The sequence below is a fragment of the Psittacula echo genome, assembly GCF_963264785.1.
Source record: "Psittacula echo genome assembly, chromosome: 12".
NCBI classification, from domain to species: domain Eukaryota; kingdom Metazoa; phylum Chordata; class Aves; order Psittaciformes; family Psittacidae; genus Psittacula; species Psittacula echo.
The window spans coordinates 14,125,573-14,153,400 of record NC_137747.1 but is presented as its reverse complement, the minus strand read 5'-3'; the positions used below and the strand labels follow the sequence as shown (position 1 = coordinate 14,153,400).

The following is a 27,828-nucleotide window of genomic DNA, read 5'->3' as shown; positions in this document are numbered from 1 at the left end:
CTACAAAGAATTTGTGTTGCCTGTTGTACTGAGCTACTATTTCCCTACTCTTTTGTCAGCAGCTTTTACGTGGGTGAGGAATGGATACTTGAAGTGGAGGCAGGGAAACACAGGCTGTGTTTCCACTTCTGCTATTGACCTGTATCACCACAAGTAAATCCCCTCACCTCTTTAACTTTGCCATGTCAGTAACACAGGTCATGAGACTTACCTTTGCCTCCAAAGTGCTTTGAGATTTTTGGAGTGGGAAGAAATACGTACGAGCTATTAATATAAATAACAAGAAACAGGAAAGTGGCATGCAAGAACACCAGATTTCTGGAATACTTAGACAATGAACAAATCGTGTAATGATAAATCAAGCTTCATCCAACTCTAAAATGCAAATAGTTCATTAACAATTCAAGCCTCTCTCCATATTTATAGATGAGCACTGGGTATGCATTAGCTTTTGCGTCACTGTGATTAAGTCTTTTCTATTACAGGTTTTCAACAATGCACTTCAGAACATTCTGATATGGTTTTGAGCAGAGCTGCAAAATGAGCCTTAGCAATCAGTTAGAACCTAAGAGGTGATGGCTTCCCTCTTATAGCTGGAAAAGGGCTTCTCTGAAGAGGCTGGTTCACAACAGATCTAGCACATGTTATCAGATCCAGAGCCAAGAAAGCAGCAGCAATGGTCAAGACAGGGGAAACAATATTGACACACAAGCTTCAACCAATTGCACAGCTTTAAAATCCCATCCTTGAAGATACTACAAATATCAGAAAGTAGAAATGCAGGGTTCAAGTGTTCACTTTATGGATGCTCTGAACACAGCTTCCATAAGCACACATGGAATCCAGATTCAACACAATTACTCTCTGCACAATCGCCCTCCTTGCTATGCACACACTGGGTAAAAGATGGTGACTTAAGAGACGTTCAAGAGGATTACTCTGAAATAACAGGTTTTGCCTGGTGATGACCCCTACTATAAACCTGAAATTCTGACCAGATTCCTGCTATGTACCAAGTTATTTAAATGACACCAATTCCAAGGTCCACCTCAATGCATGTTTAACATGATGCTATTATCTCCTGACACCCATGCCATAGCAATGCATCAGGTAAGGTGCAGTGCTTGCCACTTGAGCTTCACTCACTGGGAAATTCCAAGTTCCTCTGAACCTCTAAACAAAGGGAAAAGTCAACAGGATGTGGAAAAGGAAGAGGCCACACAGCTGAAGCCTCTACATCCCCCAACTGATCCCATTAAACCAACCCCTCTGATAGCCAATGCCAGGTTTCACTCACAGCTATCAGCTATAATTACTCTGTTGAACATCTTGCTGTACTTCCGGCTTGCCTCATGTCCTGGCCAGCAGACACATGTGATCACACAGACTCTTAGTTCTCATTAAAAAGCTGTGTAATCCCTCAAGGCTGCAGAGGAAAGCTCAGAAAGACTTATTGCAAGACAGAAAATAAAGGAAGACAAACAAAAGGAGGATTATATTTTGGAATTGGACAGGACATTTTGGCTCAAATTCTCCCCCAAAATGCAACCTAAAATAAGGAATTCCTAAGGAATATTTCAAAACTAACTGTTAAAATTGTGAGAGTTACAGAGCACTAAAAACATGCCCTGAACTTAAAATGTGTCACCCAAATTGCAAACCTGCCTGTCATCCACCTGAAATATGGACACAGAAGGGACACGGATCACTGAATGTGCAAATGCCCCTTTTGTTAACTCTATCCCACAGCTTGGGTATGTTCTGCTCAAGAGGCTTTGGGGTTTTATTTAATGAGTTTAAGGTAACAACCTAAATCCTAATGCAGAATAAGGAGATGGAATTTCATAGAAGCAACTAATCCTAGACCCTACATAGCCCCAAATCTCCTTTTTTGCTACCAACAGCAGTTTAAAGAACTTATATACAGTGCACCCATGACAGGCTGTCTGATCCTATTTATTCAGTCTTATCCTTAAAGGGGTCAGTAGAAGCTTTGTCTGCTCAATGCACCAGCCTGAGAAGTGTCACACTCCTCACTCCAGGGAAACGCAAGTCAGGATGACACGAGTGTTCAAACTGCCCGTCTGAAATCAGAACTGACCAAAATCTAATCCTTTGGTGGGGGGGGCAGAGTCAAAGGGTATTTTCTCCAGAAAAGGAGTTTACAAATGTCTTGTTTCTCTTATTTCAGCTTGTTTTTACTAACTGGCCCTGTATTCTCTATTACTAACTGGTCCTGTCTTCCCAATTGCCCAGAGAAGCTGTGGCTGCCCCATCCCTGGCAGTGTTCACGGCCAGGTTGGACACAGGGGCTTGGAGCAAGCTGCTCTAGTGGAAGGTGTCCCTGCCTGTGGCAGGGGTTGGAACTGGATGAGCTTTAAGGTCCCTTCCAACACAAACCAGGCTGGGATTCTATTACACAAAAATATTTAACAGTAAGGGCAAACAAGCTCCTTAGAGAAACAGCAATGTTTTGATACAATAAAATGAGCTATTTCCAGGTATGTATCTATTAATGAAAGAAAGTGGTGCTGTGTTATGTGGGCAAATACACCAATGTGGGCACTCACTGACTGTACCACTTGTACATTAACAGGCTAAACGATGTAGTTACAATTAGTGTCCATCTACATATGATGACAGCAGAATTGCAAACAAGTAGCTAGTGTGCTCCCAAACCCAAGAAAACAAATGTTAATGGTTTTGATTTTAGAGACTGTAAGACAGTCATACTTACAACAGAACTTTCTATATACACATTTTTTACACAGGTACACACATACAGAAACTTTAGCTCACTTCAGGAGACTAAAACTTGTAGATAACAAAAGTAAAGTCAAACCAAATTGTCCACTGCATAAACATTCTGCCTGGCTTAATTTATCTTCACAGATCTGACTAAACCCTGTAAAACACTGGCAGCCTCCAGAAATCTGCAAGTCATTAGAGGTTTTGCAATATCGTCTATTGAAACTACGAGCAACTGGGCAACACTTGCTCATGTCTTGCATACGAAAGGCTCATATTATTTGCTGCATCTCACAGAAACAAAAAGCAGTTTCTGATCTGCCTAATACTAATCTCAAACCAGTGCCTGCCTTCTCTTAGTGCAATGTCTCTTCTAATCTCTTTCCCTTCTCTGTTCTTTGCCCTGGTTAACAAAAGGCTTCATTCAGGAAATCCACTACTGTGCCTATTACCAATGATCTATGATGTCCTGGCCCATGAACAAATGCCACTGTGATATTTTCCAGCTCCATTTCAAGAAAAGGTCTCAAGTTTGTCTAATTACATTGTTTTTCTGCATTGTTGCCTGCCTCAGCTTTGGTGAACTGAGCAGGGAACTCTTTTTAAAGTAAGGTTAATGCAAAAATCGATCGCAAGAGCTTAAGCTCCTGATGTTTCTGTTTGTAAAATAGAAAGAGAACTTTGCTGTGAAACTGCTCTCTCAGACAAGTGTGAGCTTTCAGCTGTGCTCCTCTGAAATTCAAACCAATCTGTGGTCCAGAGGCCTTTCGTTTTTATAACGAAATATAACGCTCCCAATCGGCGTTAGTTTACAAATGAAATGAGCCTGACAGGCTTGAGCTCATCTTCAGGGACCACTTGTCCATATGCAGCTCCAAGCTTCAACTGGATGCAAGTGGTGGTGCCCGTTCAAGGGAGACCTGGACTGGAGTGATGGGCTGGTTTGTCAGTGATGCTGGAGGTGTGCTCACAGAGCCAAGGACAGCAATGCTCCCCAACCTTCCTGCACTCATAGCTTCCAAATGGGAAAAGATTTTGAAGTCGATGAGCCAGATTATTTCTTATGATAGTCTGTATTCCAGTGGGTAACCTTGCAAATGATAGCAAACAGGCCAAGAGCAATACAGGCTGCAGGGATTTTGCATTCTGGCAAGGAGCGACCCAGAGGAAAAGGTGATTTTTCAGCTCTGGAAGGAAAAAGGGGAGAATTTATATTTTTAATACTCCCAACTCACTCACTTTCTTAATTTAATTTTAAAGGAAGATGCTCAGGTTAACAGAGCCTATGGCAAATCCAGATATAGTAACATTCTGTCCATGGGACATCACACCCAAACTGACTAAACGTTGAAGCTTTTGGGACCTGGCTGGTTCCAAAGAAGAGCATGTGTACAGCATAAGGGGGGGGCAATTCCAGTCAGCTCTAGCTTGGGAGTTTTTATATCAAGCTGTCCTGGTTTTGGCTGGAATAGAATTAATTCTCTTCCCAGTACCTGGTGCAGTGCTGTGTTTTGGCTTTAGTCTGAGAACAATGCTGGTAACACACCGATGGTTTAGTTGTTGCTCAGTAGCACTTAGCCTGATCAAGGACTAGATGAGCTTTAAGATCCTCTGCAACCCATACCAATCCAGGATTCTATGACTTCAGGAATACTTTCTAAAGTACATTGCCTCATAAGAGTATCCTTACCTCTCTGACTTAGCATTTGGCAGGTGACACCACAGAAAAACTGTCCTGGTCATCATGAAAAGTCACTGTTTGTTTTCTGCCCAGCAATACACATGATTTATAATAATAATACATGATGGGACAGAAATGCTATCAACTTTTAATAGCTCGTGAAATACACCAGATGTGGCATTGCTCTAATGGCTTTCCTTCAATTTTTCATTTTTCAATCTGAAAACAAAAGCTTTTCTTAAAGAGCTTTCAGGAAGGTAAGAGGACTGGATGAGGGCTGGGCATCAACCAAACCAGAAACCCAGCTCCACGTTTGCTGAAACCCTTTCTCTGGTTTTCATTAGAGGCATCTGATTTCTTTCTGCTTATGAACTGAAAAACTCCCAGGGGCCTGGAATCAGAGACATCTGTTAACCCAGCCTGGGTTAACACCGAACAAAGTGCACCAGACATGAGAACAAAACTCATATGCATTTGCCCACAAAATGGGGAACCTTTACATACACACAAAATTGGATTAAAACCCTAGCTCTCCCTCACCTTCAGTTAATTCATCAGGAATTCACTGTAGTCAGCCCACGTGCCATCTGTTTTGTAGATTACATCATTTGGAAAGGTTACTCAAAGGACATCCAGTCCAACGTCCTCCTCAAACCAGCTTCACTTGCAGCAAGTCCCTCAGGGCCTTGGCCACGTGTTTAATTTCACCAAGGATGGAGCTTCTCCACCTCCACACCACTTTGTTAACTCTCCTCTGGACTTGCTCTAATACATCAGTGCCTTTCATGTACTGTGGATCCCTTATGGATGTCCTATGCCTACATCAACCTCACCAGTGGCAAACAGAAGGCAATAATCACTTGCCCCAACCTACTAGCTACACTCTTGCTAACACTGCCCTGAATACAGCTCAACACTGCCCTGGATACAGTCAGCAATGCACTGCAAGGAGCATGTTGCTGACTGTTGTTCAACTTGTCTGCCAAGATCTCCAGGTCCTTCTATGTCTGTACTGGTGCATGGGGTTGCTCCATCCCAGATGCAGTACTTTGCCTTTGCTAAACTCCACAAGGTTCCCATCAGCCCATTTCTCCAGCTTCTCAATGTCCTTCTGAATAGCAGCCCTGCACTCCAGCATCTGTAGCATGGAGCTATCCATTTGCACGTGCTCTGGATTATGATAGAGGAGATCCTATCTAGATTTAACTGCTACTCTTATTTCTGGGAAATGGGTGACTGTCAGAGATCTCAAAGAAACTCAGCTTTGCTTTGAAAAGCTTCAATCCTTGCAACAGACCAAGTCAAATCATCAAGGCTCTCACACATAATGTTACCTGTACCTAGAGGAGGGTCCACCAGGCCACCTTGCTCCTCTTTCACTTAGAATCAAATTACTGTTGAGAAGTAGGCTTCACTTCAGAAATGAGACTGGTAAAATATATACAAAATGCATCCTTTTCTCAGGAAAACCTCCTGCCTAAGTGGTCTGCTGAATCAGTGTATTACACTGAAAATGTGGAGCTCTTCAAATAGCAGCAACTACAATAGTCTACTTCAAAGTGCAAGTACAAATGGTCCAAAGAAAATCACACAGAATGCACTGTCTGAGCAAATTTCATTACCATTCACGATCTTTCTAAGTTTCATTCCCCTGTAAACTAAAACTAACTCTTGGAAAGATTCTAACCCTCAGCAAGATACAATATTCCAGCTGAAAACTGGTTGCAAAGCAATTGCTGTGTGAAAGAATATCTCATCAAGACTCACTTGGAAGAAAGACTCTTGGTCACATTATCTTAAGACATCATTTTCCTTGGCTGTGAACGAAGAATTCTTGTCTTCTCCTGGACCGCTGCAGTGCTACCTGCACAGGCTCATGTGCCCGCTTCCATTGCCTCCCTGTCACTTTGTACTTCCCCATGTTTTTTCACGGGCTATTCCTCTCCATTGATTATCAATTCATTATTAGTAACACTTTGCATTAGCAAGCATTCTTTTGTTGCTCTTACAGTATGTGCCAGAACAGGCATCTCTCCTGGGACTGTCTCTTAGTGGTAGCAAACAGGGATCAACTGCTGCCCTCTGTAACCCAAACTGAATGTTTTACCTCTACTAAATCTATTCTTCTTTTCTACTAACAACACTGTAGCCAGAAGGTCCAAGATGGAAGCAAAGCAGAAACTCACCTTCTCTTGATGGTAAGCATTGCTCCCAAGAGGATAATAACAAACATCAGCAGACCAGCTATAACTCCAGCCATTTTCACCGTGCTGTCAACTTGTTTTTCTGGTTCCACTGCATTGGAATTCTGGGTGGAAGCTCCTTAAAAGACAGAGGAAGAAGAAGGAGGAGATAAAAAGAGAATTTGTAGAAAAAGTCGTGCAATGACCCATTTTACATATTCATTTGAAAGCCTAACAGCGTATTTGCAATCGAACTGCAATAGACAATTGTCCAGCTAACCCAATCTGCCTTTATAAAGGCTGATGAGAAATAATTCAGAGCAGTAATAGGGTGTAAAATCCCAGTGTAATGCAACTGGCTCTAATATTTTACCACATTATACTGTAATGGGGAATTTACTTGTCTGAAGCACTCAGCATACACCCAGAAGCAGGAGAATTAACAGCAGTTATCATTTTCATCTCAAGCAGCTTAAGTGGAGGTGCAATCCTTACTCATCAAAATACTGATGTAGAAGTTTGCAGTAACATACCCCATAGTACTACTCACAGAACCTTTTATTTTCTTCTAAAATTAGAACCCATTTGTATTTCTCACTATAGCAGAGGCCTGGCTTTTGTAAATACATGGTTGTAATTCTGCATGTAACCAGCATTAAGCCAATGCACAGAGCACCCTCCACATCAGTTAATGTATTCCAGGCAGGAGGTCTGCAGCCCAGGCACGAAAACATGATTTCTTTTGAAATTTTGGGGTCTTTTTTCAGAGTAAAGCCAACACACCTGAAAATAAAACATATTTAGGTGCAGAGCTTACGCAGCACTTTTTGCTTTTCTTCTTTGTCTGACTTCAAGGGTCTTTTGCCCCTGCAACAACTGAGGATCTTTCAGAATGCTGCCTTCTTCCCTGTTGCTAAGACTACTTCTGTAGTGCTCATTATATACCTGAGCTCTGCTGACTTCACTGCTTGCTGCACAGAGTTTTTCCAGATCTAGCTTGAACTACTGAGCTTGATTTAGAAAGCCCCACAAGATTCAAGTTGTGCCTCCTCTAAAGACTAAATAAGCCCATCTTTACCATATTCCTGAGACACTTAACGACTCCTAAAAACACCACCACTGCATTTGCTGAAGTTAAATGAATTCCCATTGCACCAGGTCACAATCTTGGGCTTCACCTTTGCTGTTGGAGTCAGCCAAGTCTTCCTCTACAGCTTAAACGCAGTAGAAAAAGGGAATCAAAGATGAGAACAAAGTGCTGTCATCAGAAGACTGTAATGTTTTGCTCTTTTAACAGCTCAGTGTTGCTGACCTTCAGGAAAAGCTGAATCACTTCTGTTCGTTAAGTCAGTGCTTGGGGAGATAATATTCAATCAGGTCCTCATGTTGGTGAGACAGTACAAAGCCTCACTGGGTTATTCTTTTGCCTATTTGCCACATGTTAAACTGCATAAGCTTTAAAAGATCTCTGCCTGCAAGGATGAGTCCCACTGGTGACCATGATCAAATCATATAACCAAATATAGGGCTATCTGGTATGTTCTGAACAGGGCCTTAGCTGATGAACTTCCAGCGATGAGGAGCTGAACTGCAATAACGTGTTGTATTCTCTTGCCATCATATCTTGAAGAGAACACAGAAGACAAGGACACAATAGATGCAAACCAAAAACCTCACCACATGCAGTGATAAAAGTGTGATTCCATTTTTCCCACAGCTAAGCTGTTAATCTGGTTTGCCACAGCAAAGCACACTATTTACAAAGCAAAGATGATGGCTGTTGGAAACACATGTCATTTTCAGCTTTTTTTATCCCTGCTCTGCTGTGTCCGATTTTCCCATTCAGTTAAGGGTTCACTGGTAACTTCTGTGCTCACATGTCTGAAATGCATTAATGTGACTCTGGAGTGGGAAAATTAAGTATCAGTTGCATATTACCATCTTTGTTTGATAACATCTCTTACAGTCTTGGAGCAAATCTGTCCAAGAGGTGAGCTATATCCCATCATACAGGCCAACACTATCATGCGACAAAGTAAATGATATAGGTACATTTTTTCCCTTGAAAACGGCTAAAACTCTATTAAAGTGAAATTCAGAAGTACTCATATTATCCTTCACTTGAGATGCAGTTCCCCCTGTCACGCTAAATAACAGATGTTGGAGAATGGTTTTCTACCACTAACAGCACAGTTTCTGTACCATCCAAATACCCTCATGAATTGTGAGCCACATTAAAAGCACCCATAAGAATGTGCTGTCAGCTCCATCCTCTAATCTGCTTGATCGGGTTGATTTTGCCAGGCTGTTGCGTGTCACTACAGGCGATGTGTGCTCAGTGTACTTCTATTTGATAGTTCTCATCCCATTGTACACTACTGCAGTCCTAGAAGGAGAATAAAGGCTTATTATCCATCCTGACACCTACACACTGGGGTGACTGATTCCCCTGAATCTTCTATGTAACTCCTTCTATCTGTCTTGGCAAAGGCCAGCAATTCCTTTAGGCTACTAATCCAACCATTTGTAAGTTGTCTCAGCTAATAGCACTTAGGAATTGATAATATGACAGAGTCAGTAAACTCCTGGATTCTTAAAGCTCTGCAGTGAAGTGTTACTGCAAAAGTCCATTGTTTTCCTGCAATTCTGGTGTATTTTCCTTGTAGATGTCATATCTACTATGGTACTCCCACCCGCACCACCACCAGCTGTAGGTAAGAACACTTCTATTCTGGCAGGAGGAGGTCTGTGAGCTATTGCTGTACTTGCAGGAGATGACTTCTGCTGCTCCTGACTGTAATGCTTGTTTAGGATTCAGTTTTGCTTCTCTCCATTATGGACATGCAGAAGGTCTGAAATCCTCTGAGCACAGAAGCCCATAAAACTGTTCAGATGGCCATTCCATACAAATATCTTTACATACACTTGGAAAGCTCTGCACTACTGCACTTGAGGGGCACCCTGTTCTTTCTGAAAAATGTTTATATTTAAACTGCCTTAATTAAAAGGGAAAGAAAATAAACTATAACCATATTTTCTAGTGGATACTTCCACCACATTTCCTGGAACAAATTGTTCCTCATAACTGAAGCTGGATACTGGAATAACAGGATATAGAGCAGGTCACCACTGTTATTAACGTGTGTATTTCAGTGGCACCCAGAGCCCCCACTAGGGTCAGGACCCCATTACACTGTGCTAACATGAAGTTACAATTTCCTGCCCTAAGCTTACTTTCTTAATAAGGGAGGCAAATGATAGCAGACAGTGCCAGAGAAATGAAGGCTGCAGGTCCCCTGACTTCCTATCTGTGCATTATCCACTGTACCAGGTGACTGCTTTCAGAGATACACATTTATGAGCTGTATGAAATGCGCTGTCCCAGAAGCCTGACCAGTGGCATCAATCTGACTCACAGGCATCAGCATTCACCCAGCACCCCATGTTACATCCATAGCTATTTCAAGATTTCCTAACAATCTATTTCCTTTGCTTCTTCAATCCCTTTCAAAATTCCCAGAGATGCAGCATCTTGCAGCAAGACAGGACACGCTACAAACAGCACGTTCATGGGAGATGCTGCAGAGGTGCAAAGAGAGCAGGGGCAAGTGGGTTACTTCCCAGAGTCATCCACCTCATCAGCCCACAAGAAGTCAGGTTGATGGATCATCAAGCACTGATGGGTGCTGGTGATGGTTTGATTAAGGTCTAATCCAGCTATCCAGACTGGCTCAGTAAGGTACAGCTACTAGAAGCATGGTTTCATAAGGAATCATGGGGCCAGCTACTGATGGCTTTCAATCTTTTAAATTCCCCCTTGCTTCAGACCAGGGTTAAAGCTGGCCCTGAGGTGGCTGATAACATAAGGACAAGAATTTTGAGGTTCAAACCTGATTTCAGTACGGGGGGGCGTTCATATGCCAGAGTTAAATCTTTCAGAACATTTCTTCAGCTGAAAGTGTTTCCGTCCCCAGAGGAGAAGAGACGAGGTGTTCAGCTACTTTGAGCTGGAAGATGGTTTGCAAGTGATTCCAACAGCCTAAATCTAAATCCAAGTTTTTGCCAGTCATAACTAAAGAAGAAAACCCTCTCAAAATTCTAAGAAAGTGAAAAATCATCCACTTACCAGTGAGCATTCACAGAGTGCTACAAACTCCTAGAGCAATATTAATATGTACTTGAAATCCTCTTAATGCTCATGCAAGGTAACTAATAAATTATGTTATTTACTTTATTGATCTGGAAAGATTAAGGATATGCCTTTGGCATCACAAGCAGTCAAGAGAGCTGAGGACTGATGCTTCTGGACTGACATCCTGTGGCAATTCCATTAGACCATGATTTTGTTCCATGGGGAACAACACCGGCAGCTAAGTGAAAGGTACCACAGGAATCCTTCACCCAGCAATTTATGCACAGAAGAATTGCCTGAAAACAGTAAGGCACCAGATAATAAAGTGACCTTCTCTGAGGAGGCAGCACAATGAAGATCACCCGGAGCAATCCCAGGCACAGCTTTGTTGGTGACATGGACAGTGGGATTGAGTGCGCCCTCAGCAAGTTTGCCGATGACACCAAGCTGTGTGGTTCGGTTGATACGCCGGAGGGAAGGGATGCCATCCAGAGGGACCTCGACACGCTTGTGAGGTGGGCTGATGCCAACCTGATGAAGTTTAACCATGCCAAGTGCAAGGTCCTACACCTGGGTCGGAGCAATCCCAGGCACAGCTACAGGTTGGGCAGAGAAGAGATTCAGAGCAGCCCTGCAGAGAAGGACTTGGGGGTGTTGGTCCATGAGAAAATGAACATGAGCCGGCTGCAGTGTGCGCTCGCAGCCCAGAAAGCAACCGTATCCTGGGCTGCATCAAGAGCAGCGTGACCAGCAGGTCGAAGGAGGTGATCCTGCCCCTCTGCTCTGCTCTCGTGAGACCTCACTTGGAGCATTGTGTGCAGTTCTGGTGTCCTCAACATAAAAAGGACATGGAACTGTTGGAACAAGTCCAGAGGAGGCCACGAGGATGATCAGGGGCTGGAGCAGCTCCTGTATGGAGACAGGGTGAGAAAGTTGGGGCTGTTCAGCCTGGAGAAGAGAAGCTGCATGGAGACCTCAGAGCAGCTTCCAGTATCTGAAGGGGGCCTACAAGGATGCTGGGGATGGACTCTTCATCAGGGACTGTAGTGACAGGACAAGGGGTAATGGGTTCAAACTGAAACAGGGGAAGTTTAGATTGGATCTAAGGAAGAAATTCTTTACTGAGAGGGTGGTGAGGCACTGGAATGGGTTGCCCAGGGAGGTTGTGAATGCTCCATCCTTGGCAGTGTTCAAGGCCAGGCTGGATGAGGCCTTGGGTGCCATGGTTTAGTGTGGGGTGTCCCTGCCCATGGCAGGGGGGCTGGAACTGGATGATCTTAAGGTCCTTTCCAACCCTAACTATTCTATGATTCTATGAAAGAATGATTATTGAGTACATGTAGCTAAGCAGGAGTGATAATACACACAGATACTTCTACAAAACCTATTTCACAATAATTTGAAATGCTCTTTATTTAATGAGCAATTATAATGTTGCATTTAAAAATGTAACTAGCAGGAAGAAGAATTCAAAAGAGCCATGGGCAGGAGGAAAAGATGGGTTTTGTGTGAGATTTCCAACTGGCATGAAGGACAAAGTCCTGCAATGGAAGTGGTACCACAACCATCAGTAGCTGCGTCACTGCACAGGAGAGAGAAGCATCCGGCAGGAGAAGAGAAAGCAAACAGAAAGGCTCTATTGGCAGTAAAAGGCAGTGTAAGTGTAGATGAGGGAGGGACAAACGAGAGAAGCAACACAATAATGGGAGCTTCAGCCATGGCCAGATGACAGGAAAGACCCAGAAAGGAGATAAGTCAGGCTGGCAAAGCCTAGGTTTGGTTTCCAATTTCTATCACCTAAAAATGTAAATTCTTTAGATAGTTAAAAAAAAAAATAAATAAAAGAAAAAAAAACAATCAGAAAAATTACTTCAAAGCGTTATTTAACCCAGAAAAATTAATGAAAAATAATGGGTTCAAAGTCATTACAAGGTAAAATGAGCTGCTCAATCAGAGTAATTTCTTTGTGGCACATAATGGCTAGGCAGTATGCTGAATGTCCCAATAGACCTAGAGGCTTATTTTCGAAAGACAGTTATTCTCAAATCACTTGTAAACATGATTTCTTTTTCTTTTTTTCCTTTTTATGATGCTTTCTATGTGAGTGGCCTACAAATGACCAAAGCATCTCTGCACGTAGAAATGTTTTTCCTCAGAACCTGATTATATCTATACATCTAAAACACAGTCTTCAATATGTAAAAGCATGAGGGCAGTCAGGTACCTGTAAGGATGGTAATGTTGAGATAAAGTTGGAAGGGCACCATTCTACCTCTTGATCCACAATACCTGTTAGCTCTGCGTGAACTGGCCACATGCATGGGTTGTGGAAGACAAAATTAGTTTGCAGCCTTCCCCTCTATAAGCCAGAGAACTGGGACTAAAATAAAGCCATCATAATGCCGATGCTTCTGTGTGTTGTAGAATCCCAGACTGCTTTGGGCTGGAACAGATGCTAAAGCTCATCCAGCTCCAACCCCTGCCACGGGCAGGGACACCTTCCACTAGAGCAGCTTGCTCCAAGCCCCTGTGTCCAACCTGGCCTTGAACACTGCCAGGGATGGGGCAGCCACAGCTTCTCTGGGCACCCTGTGCCAGCGCCTCAGCACCCTCACAGGGAAGAGCTTCTGCCTAAGAGCTCATCTCAGTCTCCCCTCTGGCAGGTTAAAGCCATTCCCCTTGTTCTGTCCCTACAGGCCCTTGTCCAAAGCCCCTCTCCAGATTTCTTACAGGCCCAGCATAAACCAACAAAGTGAAACAGCTCATAAAATCTGACAGATTCCACTTGGGCTATTTCTTTGTTGTAATTCATTAAAAAAGAAAAAGAATAACACCAACAGTATCACTACACATCACATCACTACACCAATTTTCTACCTCCTGTTATTGACGACTGCACAGCACAGACTGACGACTTCAATGAGACATTCTCATTTCTTTAAAAAAGCTCAAAGAAATGGAAAGAATGATGACAGCCAAAAGCTTTCAACCATATTTGAAGCAGAGAGCGCAGCAAAACAAAGCAGTCCCAGAGAGAAAGACAGACCAGCATTTGTATGAGGGATTATCAGGCATATGGGTTGAATCTGTAGGAGGATGAGGGTAAACACACAGCAAGGAATCAAGATTAGCATTATGAAACTGAGGGAGAATTAAAAACTAGCAGTAAGAGAATAACTGATCCTGAAGATTCCAGGCAAATCCACCACAAAGGCTTTTATTTTCTCGTCCTGTTTTTCTTCCTCTCTCTTCAGAACAGCAGCTCTTGATTTGTGCTGGAGGCAGATACATGGCCTCCAAGTATGAGCAAGGTTATTATATTTACTTGAAAGAAGAGTTCAGATAAAGAGCAGCTGTTGTGATGCCTACCAGTGATGCAGTGGTTCAGAGTGATGCTTCCATCCTAGCTCTCCACGTCTGCAGAGGGACTTAGAAACCAGCTTGCAATTATAAAAATGGAAAACAGGCAAAATTCCCATTATCACAAGTGCAGATTTACAGATGTGACTTCATTTTTGTATGTTCTTAGTCACAAAGAGATCAATCTTTTCAGTGATACAGGCAAAAACTTCACAGCACGTGACAATGCTATGGGTGTGTAATAGACTCATCGCACCCAACAAACAAAACCTGATTAACCTTTGCATCAGCCAGTCCCCTCTAAACATCTCTGCTCATCATGGTTATAGAATCATAGAATGCTTTGGGCTGGAAGGGACCTTAAAGCTCATCCAGTTCCAACCCCTGCCACGGGCAGGGACACCTTCCACTGGAGCAGCTTGCTCCAAGCCCCTGTGTCCAACCTGGCCTTGAACACTGCCAGGGATGGGGCAGCCACAGCTTCTCTGGGCACCCTGTGCCAGCGCCTCAGCACCCTCACAGGGAAGAACTTGTGCCTTATCTCTAACCTGAACTTCCCCTGTTTCAGTTTAAACCCATCACCCCTTGTCCTATCACTACAGCCCCTGATGAAGTATCCCTCTCCTCTTATGAAAACTCCAAAGCTAGCCCCGCAGCAGATATTCCAAGCCCAGTGAGTAAAGTCCAGTGGTGGGTATAAAACGACCACTGGAATCAGGGCACCTTTTGAGCCTGAGTGGTCAAAGGTACCTGAAGCACCAGGGTGGCCTACAGAAGCTGCGCCTGCTAGTTCACCCCAGAGCTGACTGAGCAGCATGCAAAAGAGGGTACCACCACGTTACAGTCAAAGGGAGTCATACGGCCAATGCACTGGGGAGTCTGTGCATACACACCCTACGTGTGCTGCATAAAACACTGGGAAACAGTCTGTACTTTGCCAAGCTGAAGGAGCAGTTCCAGGCATGTCTTGAATGCAGATTTTAATTTTCCTCTACAGTAATATTATGAAACAGTCTCTTTCGCACTTACCTCTCTTATAACATTGTCACACACCCTAATGCTACCATAGGGTTTTTTAAATGTCCAGTCCATGGAAGACATTGAGAAGCACTGATACTAACCCTGTGTCTGAACACTGCCCCACTGAAACATCTAGTTAAGGAAACAGAGGGATAATGTGTTTGTAATAGCCTTGGGTTCATCATGCCTTTGGAAGTGCTATTTAAGGACACTGACAATGATCATGTTTATGAATAACCTTTAAAGTGATCCACAGTACCTGACCAACAGCTGACAGACCTTAGAAAGCACCTCCAGATGCTGGGAAATGAAGACGAAATACTAACAATGCAAGTAAGTTGGTGCAAGCGTATGAAGGTCAGGACGTGCAACACTGCTGGCCTTTGAAATGCAACAGCCCTCCTGTCCTGCCTCCTCCTCTGCCCCATCCCTCAGCCCCTGTGCTTCAGGCGACAAATCTTCAAGCAGAAAGAGAGGACGAAAAAAGATCCCCTGAACCTCACAAGTGATTAATCATCCACTGCAAAAATTCTTTCCAATTCAACCTTCTACTGGGGCTTTAATGTCCAAATACTGCCTTTCCCTCCACTCCTTTGCTTGGCTGCCAGGTTATCTGCACACAAAGGTGACTCTACAACCTACCAGCCACAGCCAGCACACATGGCCAACAGCATCGTTTCACACCAGGTGGGTGTTGAAAGGGGACAAAAACCCCCACAGCACCACAGGTGAATCCTTGCTTTGATTCCAGGAGGGCTTGGATCACCCAGCAACAATGAATTTCATTCTGCTTTTTCTAAAGACCCCTCTTTTCTAAAGCTTCCACCCTCTCCCCTCCCACTGCTTACTTAAACAGGGGAGCCCAAGACGAGGGTCTGGCAGTGCAGCAGAGCTCTGCAGTAGAGAATGTACTTTAGAACCTGGGCTGAAGTTATCAAACTCACTTCACTTGTGGCCTTGTCCAGTTCTGCATCAGGTTCTTAACTAATGGGAAGCTGGTTCATTAGCAGCAACCTGTCCCTAAGGCTGACATTTTAAATTCCTCTAAGTCTTGATAGCAACTTTGGTGCAAATAAAGATGCTCCCTGGGTTAAGTGGGCATCCACACACCTGGAAGTTCCATTTATCTTCCCAGCAGGGAATATTTTTCAGCAAGAGCAACATCAGTGTGTCCCTTACTAGCAACTAATTCGGTGATGCACAAACTTGTGCTAGAAAGTCACTTTTAGAAGGCAGAGATTTGTTCAGGGGGAAAAAAAAACCAAAACCAGTTCCATGCATTCAATATGAAAAGTGTGATAAAACCCTCTGAAATAAATAGCACAAAACTGAATAAACCTGTCAAAGGAGTAACATTCCAGTCTATCAGAAGACAAAATGCAATACAAACAGATATGAAGTGGGATTAGATCTGTTTAAAAAATACATTATCTGTCTACACAACCAGAATAGATTTCAGAAAGCAAAAGAGCCCCCTTAAATGAATTTGAGGGAGAAAGAGCTATTAAATGAACAGTTTTCATATGCAGCAAAACTGTGTGTGAACAGTAACAGGTTTTTTCCTCCTCATTTTCCATTAGTTTTTTTCAGTCTCCCCACCATGATTTCCCTGGTCACTTTTCAGACACAGGCTCATTACTGAGGTCTCAATATTGTTATGTACTCATCTCCCATGAAGGTTCCCCTTCTTCCAGTGCTTATGTGCTACAGAAAAGCAGGAGCACTTCTCTCAATCTTAAAAGCATTTGAACTTCCCAGTAATCCCAATACCTTTTGCACCTCTATCATCACAACCACTCTGATGCATAGTTGAAATTATAGCTGGGTGAGGAAGTCACACCTAGACAGGCATAATCATGGAGCACTGGAAGAGGAACATCCCTACACAAACAATCCATCTCCCAACAGAAAACCAACCCTCCTTCTCCTCCCCTTCATATTAATCACACAGAACTCTGTCACATCCCAGTAAGTCATTCTGTGCCCATCAGGCTAAAGTAGAAGAAACTGCTTCCACAAGCTGACAGGATTCCCTCTCTATTTGAATTTTCTGGAATTAAATGATGGTCCTAGTCCCAGTGTTACATATGACAAGGCAACTTTATGACACGCAGACCTCCAAATTCATTCTGATTGAAACTGTGAAACCCTTGGGAAGTTCTGAACCTCCTCAGGAATGATCTGTGAATGATGCTACTGAGGCTCAATCCTACAACATCTCAGATTCCAGCAGAAATTCCTATACAGAGGGCTTACAGAATCGAGTTTTCATTTCCCTGCCATCATCTCTTCACCAGCAGGACTCGACTGCCTAAGTGTAATAATCAGCCCCACAAAATGATGTAGCTACTTGAATTAAAAAATGCGAGATCATCTCCATGCATGCTCAGAGAGATTCAGGCTGCAGAGGACCAGCAAGGGATCCATGGGGCTCTCCAGCCATGCTCAAGCGCCCCTGTGGAGACGTAAGCGGTGTTTGGTCCTCCAGATGCACAGGCACGTATTCACCTCGAGTATTCAACAGGAGTGCCCCCTGTACGCTGTAGTTAGCACAACTGTCATATTGTCCCATGCAAACCAAATATGAAACAAGAAGTCATGAAGCTGCTCAGACTTGGGAAGTTGGAGCAGTTTTCCTTGTCCTGAGCTGATAATCACCTGTGCTCAAGAGGCTGGGCGGGTTTCGCGTGGTCAATTGTTGCCTACCCATTACTGCTAAGAACAAGCAAAACGGTTCCCAGGCAGCATGCACGAGGAAAAAAAAACAGGGAAAAATAAAAATGTACCTTATAGTGATTATTACAGTTCCATTCTTTCATTTGCAAGAACTCACATGTTAAAGGAAGAAGAAATGAGCGTCAAGAGATAAGGAACCATTAATGAGCCCACTGCCTTGGTTTCAATTACAGTGTAGAATTAATTTAATGCACTTTAAGAACATAAGAGGTAATCGCTCTCTCTTGGTAAGAGGTTGCAATTTGCTCTAATAAAGTGTCAATATAAATATGTTACTTTAAGACAGGGAGAACAAGTCAGTTAATTCAGAAAGAATGGGACAGATTAAAACAAATGCTATCAAGGAAACCAAATGGCAAAACTAATAAATAAAGTGTCTGAATGAAACTGGTATGGCAGAGAGCTGGCAAATCAGGCTTTAATGAGAAACTTGTTTTTAAAGAGTGGTTTCTGCTAATGATATGCACCCAAGTGACTAATGCTGTGAAAGATGACATGTCTCCAGTAATTCAGACAAGAGGAGTAGTCCATGTGAGGAGAGACGTTTATGGCTGGAAGTGGTAAGAAATCTGAGACCAGTGAGTCTGAAAATACATACACAGACACAAGAGGTTAATAATGCTTCTGGGATTAGAAACATGCTGGCAAAACAGGGAAGGGCTAAAGAGACTGGACAAATACAGAGCTTTCTGATGGACTGTCACCACAGCAAAGGCTGATGATGAGTCCCTGCCACTGGCCCTTCCCTCTGGGATCAGCCAAGACACTGGATAGAAGGAAATGAGTTCAACAGCTGTGCTCACCCCGTGGGTATCTGCTATATCTCCTAGCTCTCCTTTGGAGGATGCACTACTGGTGCCATGACCTACTGCTCTGAAATGCTGACACCCCAACATTTAATAAACCAATACACAAAGATTTGAGAGATCTTTCTGGCAACCACAAGAATCCAGTTCATCTCAACAGGAGCAGCAAGCACAAAACCATGCAGAAGGGTGCACCTCTGTGATAGGTGAGAAGAGCTCCTGTGAGAATCTGACCTGAACTGAACAGGGGTTGGTCTGAACAGTCTATTTCTTGCTAGAAGGGGAGGGGAGAAAACCAGAACATCTCCAAAATTCTCTTAAATGAACTAAAACGCTTTTTAAATTCCTAATAGAATCATCTCAGACTGGTTTGGGTTGGAAGGGACCTTAAAGCTCCTCCAGTTCCAACCCCTGCCACGGGCAGGGACCCCTTCCACTGGAGCAGCTTGCTCCAAGCCCCTGTGTCCAACCTGGCCTTGAACACTGCCAGGGATGGGGCAGCCACAGCTTCTCTGGGCACCCTGGGCCAGCGCCTCAGCACCCTCACAGGGAAGAGCTTCTTCCCAATATCTGTTGTCTACTTTCATTTTCCTGGGTCTTACAAAGGGAACTGCCTCCCAGCCTGCTGAAGTGGTGGCAGTGAAGCAACTTCATGCATCTCTCGAGTAATTAAAGCTCTGCAGCTTCTGCCCAGGTGCCGTGCAGCAACACCCAAGATGTGTTAAACCCCCAGGAACATGCTGCCTAACACATTTCATTGCCTAATTACTCCCACATTCATGTTTAGTGCCCTTGTTAATCCAGTGCTTCAAGAGAACCACTTGCCTCGTTTAAACACATCTTGATCCCAATCTTCCTGGCACTGGTGTAAATCAAAACTCATCTCACTAATGGTAATGGAGCTTCTGCAAGTGTCAGATGTGTAGGAATGGAAAAATTAGGCCTGTATCCCCAAATGAACATTTAGTCTGGCACTAGCAGTATGTATTTATTTTCTTGCATCAAAACAAAATATGCTTTTTCCCTGCTACCAACTCCAAGCTTTTAAGCTGTCAGTGCTGAGATCAGCCCTGCTTCCAAAAAAGTTGGAGATTTTTTCCCTGACTCCACAGGGGGATCTTCGTGAACAGCTCTGATGATTTCCTTCAAAGCAGACTACAGGTTTGCTCATTCTAGTCTCAGAAAGACAGCGATGCAAACAAAGACAAATACAGGGCAATGCCATTAAAGATAATCAACGTAATGAGTAGAAGACAGCAATAGGTCATCTAGAACATCCCAGCTAACAGCTTTTGAACAGATCACAATGTAATCTTAATTTTGTGAGTGTCTCTGTCCTTTGCTACCCGTCAGAGAAAGGGCAGATATGACACCCCTCCTCTGGAGTTGGGATGTGAAGTGTCTGAATCCTATTCATATGGAGTTAATGTACGGTGGGAATTCAGCCTCATGACATACAGAAATCAGAAACTATGGGAAAGCTGCAAAGCACAGAACCACACTGTTCAGCTATTGCTCAGCTGCACATACTTCAGAGAGTCACAGAATCCCAGCCTGGTTTGGGTTGGAAGGGACCTTAAAGCTCCTCCAGCTCCAACCCCTGCCACAGGCAGGGACACCTTCCACTGGAGCAGCTTGCTCCAAGCCCCTGTGTCCAACCTGGCCTTGAACACTGCCAGGGATGGGGCAGCCACAGCTTCTCTGGGCACCCTGGGCCAGCGCCTCAGCACCCTCACAGGGAAGCACTTCCCAGGTGCCAGCAATGGGAGATACAGTCAGACCACAGATCTGCTCACGATGCAACCCCTGCTGCGAGCTGCAGGAAATACTGTCCCTTTGAAGAGTTAAAGCTGTATAAGGTTAGGCACTGCTGGGCACGTTCCAGTGTCCTTCCCGATGGGCAGGCATTGGGAAATACAACATCGCCATTCAGTGAGTGAGGACAAGAGAAAGAAAAGAAGGGAAAAATAAACTTCCATAGAGTTAAAGAAATATCTGCCTGTAAGTCCAAAGTGATATCTATTGAGACAGTGAGAATAAACACTAGACCTACCATAATTTCCTGTCCTTTCCCATGCATGTCAATCAAGAGAAATCCTAAAGAATAAGCCCATACAAAAGCAGTGGCTCTCAGCATCCTCAGGCTCTCCCCATCTCTTTTATTTCTCTTATCAAATTAATATTAGTAAGAGATCCCTTTATAAAAAGAGATGACATTCAGAAACAACAGCATGAGGGAGGCTCAGTGACTCCTCCTGGTGACCTGGCAGGTTAATGAAAATTAAATCAGTTGCAGAAGTCAACTTCAGGTCAGACACTTCTGTGACACTTTTCTGAAGGACTCAGAGCAGCCAGTGCAAATCAAAAGGTCACAAAGGTTGGCATTTTCCAAACTACAGAGGTTTTTCTTTGTTAGTCACAGAGCAAATATCCTTCCTGCTAGCATGACAGCTTTCTTCCACCAACTCCAAAAGGAAGGACTAAACCAGAAGAAACTACTAGATTCCATCTAGTTTCTTTGATCTCATGAAGAGACCTCTACTCATGCACTGGGAAAACCCTGGGAAGACTCCTGTCATGCAGACTTGTCTCACCCAGTCCTGCTCTTCCTCTTTCCACCACCAGAAAGCCAAAATAAGGTACCTGAAACGGTCACATCTCTACGAGTTGGAACTTAGGGGGAAGGAAGAGAGACGGAGACACATGGAACATTTGTAACCAGAGAATGAGTTAAATAAAGATTTTACAAGGCCCTTTCAAAAAGGGAGGCCACAAGAGGATCGAGGGAGCACTAGAGCCACGGATGAAAAGGAGAAAGGGGAGAAATGGCTCATGCTCCTTGGCTCTCAGTGGTGACACAACTGCTTACAGCCCCACCTGACGGCACACCAGGTCTTGGCAGTGAACTAACTGCAGGGGTGGGATGCACATGCATCCATCATCTTCATGCACGGCCTTCTCTAATGGACTGGGGGATGTCTCCAGATGAAGACTGAAAAAGTCCTCTTGTGCTACCCAAGATCTGTTAGCTGGGGCTTTTCTGAGCCCTCCTAAAAGCTCTGTAAGTGCAGATGCAGAAGGGATCAGTAGGAAGCACCTAGAAGTAACTAACTTCTGTTTCTGCCAAAGACAAAGAAGTGAAAAGAATGGGAAAAATGGGATAGTGCCTCAAAAAAGAAAACAAATCATGGGTCCCTGCCAATTTTGTTTAAATCTCTAAAGACTCCACAGGCAGTGATGCAGATATTTCATATTACAGCAAAGCAGCAAGAGCACAAGGTGACCACTGCAAGTTTGGAAAATGGAGAGCTACCTCCATGGACAGCATGGTCCATTGCCATTACCAGCTCATCTCCTTATGGCTCATTTTGAGACTATGACAAAAGTGACCATGGCAGTGTTCAAGACCAAGCTGGATAGGGCTTGGAGCAAGCTGCTCTAGTGGAAGGTGTCCCTGCCTGTGGCAGGGGTTGGAACTGGATGAGCTTTAAGGTCCCTTCCAACCAAAACCAGTCTGGCATTCTGTGACATGTGTTGAGGAGTCTTACAGCCACTCCTCTGTGTTACAGGTAAATTGGTTTCTGACACCTTTGCTGTCAAAGCAGGCCCTGGAGTGTTGTTTAAGTCCTTACAAGAGTTGTTAAAAGCAACTCTAAGCTCCAAAAAGGAACCCAGACATTGTGATCACTGAGGGCTCTACCTTGTGAAGCAACCTGGGGATGGGAGCATTGCATCTTGACAATATTTGTCTCAGGCTTGCTCAGTTTGGTCTATCTGATTTATCAGTTTGGTCTGTCCTGGACTAATTGCAATGAAAGTCAGGAATATACTCTACTACTTAGTTGAATCACACCATGAGAATGGCCTGATATAAGAATTGTGCCCCTCTGCGTTCACTGTTAGACTGACACAAGATCTCCTCTTACTTATCTACTTTATACAGTTGTAGAGAGAATGAATTTTAGTAGGAAGTTAATGTTGCTTTTTCAGTGACGTTCTGCCAATAGCAAGAACAGTCCCCAGGACTGACAACAGAATTAAGGGAAACGAGGAACCACAGTGATAAATAACCTGTCTTAAAAAATTAACAGTCTACACATAGAGGTGTTCTGGAAACTGTGTTCTGCCCTTGTAATCCTTTTAAACACAACCAGATAAAAAGGAAAAATAAAAACGAAGGCAAGAGGCTTGTTCTCTGGGTAGTAACTGTAATCAAGTTGTGTCACCACTGCAGCTTGTACAATACTGGCATTATGCTTTGCAGGGAAAAGGAGACCCACATACCTTTGGTTGCCAGCCGGACACAGTTGATTTTTGTCTCCTGAAAAATACAAAAACAACAGAGGAAAACATCAAGATGTGTCATTTGCCCATCTACAGTAAACATACACTCCTTAAAAAGGAATTAAACAAACAAGCATTTTTCTTGCACTTCATCTCTGAAAATACCACCAACAGTTCTATTTGCATGAAAAACTCCATGCTAATGGACTTGCCTACAGCTGCTTTCTCTAACTTGAGAAGAATGACAACACATTCTTCCATACTTGATGTGTGAGTGACGGATCCCATGTAACTGCCTGATTAGCTAACAAAATTCACCCGTTAAATGACCTGATCTGTAATGGGCAGAGAAGCCTTGGGTCAAAAGCACACGCAGTTGTACATCTGATTTCCATGCAAGTTTTGCAAATTGGGTATTTATTTAAACACACGGCAGGAAGACACCGGAGCAGCCGTTTGAGGACTGGAGCTCTCTGCTATGTATGGGAAGCAGAAGAGCTGCTACAGGGCAGCTCTGCCAAGCGAGCTGCTCCATCACAACCCACACCACTGCGGTGGTTCAGTGCAGAGCTGGGCTAAAACCCAACACGTTTGTTCCATCCACCTCAGAGCCCGCAGATCCACATAAACAGGAGCCTGGATCAGAACAGCAATGTTGTGCTTGGCTTAACTAACAACAGCCTTCAATCAGCAGCCTTCTGAGGCCACCTCCACTGAAAAACCTGCTTTTTGCTATCCCCAGCTCCTCATTCTACAGCCCTTGCTGGCATGGGTCACTTCTGTCCGGTCCATGATTGCTATCCAAATCTGAATGTGTTGCTTTGGTTAAAAGCTGTGTCAGGCAGTCATCTGCTGCAGGCTTCTGTAGCACTTTTATGTCTTCACATGCTTTTGTACATGTCTCAGGTGTAATGAGTACTGCATAAATTACTGTGTGGAACAATACTGCATTAATATGGATGCTGCCTGTGCTCTGGAATCAACAGCCTAGCAAATGCACTGCTGAGCACCTCAGTCTGTCTGAGAGCAGAAAAATGAACAGTGGGAAAAGCTGAATTTGCTCATAGAGAGAATCTGTTCCATCTGTGACAGGCCTCAGCTAGAGCAGAAACACACAGCCCCAGCGTGCCTTTCTCCTCATATGTTGCATGTCAGAAAGGGACAATTGCAGGATCCACACTGGGACACACAGAGCAATTCCCTCTGATGCCTTTCTATGCATGCCTGAAGACATCAGTCGGCCACACTACCTGGATATAAGCAGCCCTGTGTATAGTCGAGAAACAATGAGCTATGCAGAAGGACAAATTGTCCCTTTCATCTTGCCTTCAAACTCTCTCAAAGAATCCCTGGATCCCCAAGGACAAATCACATCTATTAAGGCCATCCCTTTCCAGGCATTGAGCTCCCAGAGTGGGACTGAAGCACTGGTTATCCAAATAAACCAGAGGCATCTCTTTGGTGCACTCACCTTTCTCTCCCTCCAAAATCATCTCCCCTACACAACCTGTACATCCATCAGCACTGCAAAGTCACCACAGCTGTACAACAGAGCTCCCCATTCATCTCTGCATGTGTGTAATCAGTCTGAATTGCCAGCTTATGCTGGAAATCCAAAATCTTTATTGCTAGTGATGATATATGAAGCAGGAAAAACACAGCTTTATTTTCAGTGCAGAGCCTCAGCACACAATGCTGGGAATTATCAGACAGACAGATCCTGATGGAGTTTACAATCTATGACAAGGTGACCTGGAAAATGTGTGATGAAAATTAAAATAAAGACCAGCAAGACGACATTTGTGCAGTCTAAAAGGAGGGGGACACTTGATCGCGTTTTGATGAGGTCAATTTTCTTGCTTTCTGCTAGCTTCAAAGTGTAGCAAAAAGCTGGTGTAATCAGTCAATGCTGAGAGAGGAAGAGGTGAGAGAACAAAACCTGAAATGTTGTTAATGATGCTGTAACTGATCTCATTTGAGCATGTGCGTATTCCTGCACATTACCCTCCCACAGGGCAATTTGAGAAGACAGGATGTGTATTCTGTCTGCATCTACTAATTGCTGCATTTAGCACAGACAATAACAGTTATTACAAGACCATGATCAGGCACTGCCAAAAGCAAGGGCAATCAATCACCGGAGGAACAAGACATCTGGACTTCAGAACTTCATTTCAGATTGCATCTTCTGAGAAGGAAAACATAAAAGAAATGTGCACAGACACCAGGCGTCCAGCTATGAGGGATGCTGAAGCTGAAAGACTTGAACTTCGTCCATAATCCTGATTAGGGCTCATTATTCCATTGATTTCCGTTGATCAGCCCATTGATCGACCCACTACTCATCTCTTTGCTAAATTATAGGAATAAGATCTCTTTAAATTTACTCTGTTTTTCTTTGATGCTGCAAACTGTGAGCTTCAACTTCTCTACCAAGAAACAGAATAAACATGTACAACTTCTGATTCAGACCAAGGGCTTTCCTGCACAGTGAGAATGCTTCTCCTTAGCCAATTGTAAAGCAGAAATAAACAGGTAATTCTTCATTATCCATCCTGGTGGCTTAAATCAATTTTAAGAGAAGGAATGAAGTAAAGGGATAATAACAAAAGTTTTACAAAACTAAAAATAAAATCCCCAAATTTCAGTCTGTGTTGTTTCCAAATGTTCTTCAAATGCCTTACATATCTGCAACGATTTCAATGATGAACGAGGACCCTACATAGAGCATATCTACTTCATTTTATGGCTGAAGTCACAGGAATAACTTAATTTAATATCCCAGTAGCACCATTAATTCATCTCTGTATCACTGCCAGGTTAAGGCAGATATTTATATCCAGTCATTGAACAATGCAGGCAATGGGAATGGGAAACCACTGCATGAACACGTCCTACAGCTCTTGATCCAACCTTCAGACAATTGTATCACAGAATCCGAGGCTGGTTTGGGCTGGAAGGAACCTTAAAGCTCACCCAGTTCCAACCCCTGCCACAGGCAGGGACACCTTCCACTAGAGCAGCTTGCTCCAAGCCCCTGTGTCCAACCTGGCCTTGAACACTGCCAGGGATGGGGCAGCCACAGCTTCTCTGGGCACCCTGGGCCAGCGCCTCAGCACCCTCACAGGGAAGAGCTTCTGCCTAAGAGCTCCTCTCAGTCTCCCCTTGGTCAGGTTAAAACCATTCCCCCTTCTCCTGTACCTACAGGCCCTTGTTCAAAGCCCTTCTCCAGGTTTCTTGTAGCCCCTTTAGGCACGGGAAGACTGCTATATTCATTTTGGAAGACTGCTATATTCATTTTCTATCATGCTTTGTATCCAGAAAGCTTACTACATATTAAGCCCATCTACATGTTAAGTAGAACATATTAATGTATGTTTGTGTTTTGGAACTTACTTCCCTATGAATAAAGCATGATCACTGTGTACGCCCAATGAAGGCTGTATTCGTAGGTCCATACACCATGGACACAGACCATAGCAGGATGGTGTTGCTGAGCGCTGTCAAACTGTTCCTGGAAGACCGACTGGACCAATAGTTAGAATGAGCTGCAGACCCTCTGAGGAGCACCCAGACTGTGCTGAGGAGCCAGGTGAGCCTTCACTCCCAACAGCTCCTTCACAAAGACTTGAACCTGTTCTAGCATCCTCTGAATCCTCAGGAAGTTTGTTAACACTTTGTAATAGTTAAAATAGTTTGTTTCATGCAGTTTGTGTCTTTCTGGAAGCAAGGGAGCTGATGCTGTCTACTAATTACTTAGGTTCCTAAAGGTGCATTTCACAGAAGGACTTGGATGATAACAAGACAAGTTCTGCCTCTGTCTCTTCAGTGTTTGGATGGGAACAATTTTCTGCAGAGAAGGGCTCTGAGGGCAGCAGGACATATGTTTATGTGACAGCTGAGCCTTCACAACCTAAAAGGTCAGCTGATTTTTTTATTCTTTTCTTTTCAAATGACAGCCTGCTGTTTACAGCCTAGGAACAATAAAAGCAGCCCAGCTTTTTCATCCATCTGCTTTCGCACCCACAATTTTCGCTTCCCTTTACTATTATTATGACTGTGCATTGTTAACCAGCTCCTGCCTTGTCTGAACACCAGTGAGAGCGCCTGTCCCCAGTGTGGGGCTGCGTTGTCACAGGCACGGCTCCATCAGGCAGCTGTAACACAGACAAGTAATCAGCAACCTCTCACTTGGCCTCAGGGTCAGCTTCAGTTCCCCGTGTCCCAGAGCTATACATGAGCATGCTTGCTGGGAGCCTGCTTCACACAGCATAGAAACCCTGGGGAACACCTCAAGGAATCCCAGAATCCCAGACTGGTTTGGATTGAAGGGACCTTAAAGCTCATCCAGTCCCAACCCCTGCCACAGGCAGGGACCCCTTCCACTGGAGCAGCTTGCTCCAAGCCCCTGTGTCCAACCTGGCCTTGGACACTGCCAGGGATGGGGCAGCCACAGCTTCTCTGGGTCAGTGGACTTCCCTGTAACTTGTATCACAAGCTTAAGGAAACTGTTAGGTCTCTAAAACTGAAACAGGGAAGTTTAGATTGGATCTAAGGAAGAAATTCTTTACTGAGAGGGTGGTGAGGCACTGGAATGGGTTGCCCAGGGAGGTTGTGAGTGCTCCATCCTTGGTGGTGTTCAAGGCCAGGTTGGATGAGGCCTTGGGTGCCATGGTTTAGTGTGGGGTGTCCCTGCCCATGGCAGGGAGGTCGGAACTGGATGATCTTAAGGTCCTTTCCAACCTGAACTATTCTATGATTCTAAGGTAGTTCTCTAAGACTAAGATAAACCTAGTATTGCCATTCCAGTTATCTTTTAGTATCTGTGTCACTTGGGGAGGAAAGGTTTCACAAAGTGGCAGATCTTTTACTATTTAC

At 44.0% G+C, this 27,828-nt stretch overlaps 1 protein-coding gene across 1 annotated transcript in view; it reads right to left on the bottom strand.

Annotated features, from left to right (window-relative positions):
- The window catches only part of PTPRT (protein tyrosine phosphatase receptor type T), a gene marked incomplete at both ends in the record, with an annotated part of 457,941 nt that overhangs the window by 63,675 nt on the left and 366,438 nt on the right, over window positions 1-27,828 (bottom strand). The window contains 2 exons of the mRNA XM_080628020.1: window positions 6,616-6,751; window positions 22,951-22,987. Of these exons, the coding sequence (XP_080484146.1) occupies window positions 6,616-6,751; window positions 22,951-22,987 (173 nt within the window). The remainder of the gene's footprint in view (window positions 1-6,615; window positions 6,752-22,950; window positions 22,988-27,828) is intronic.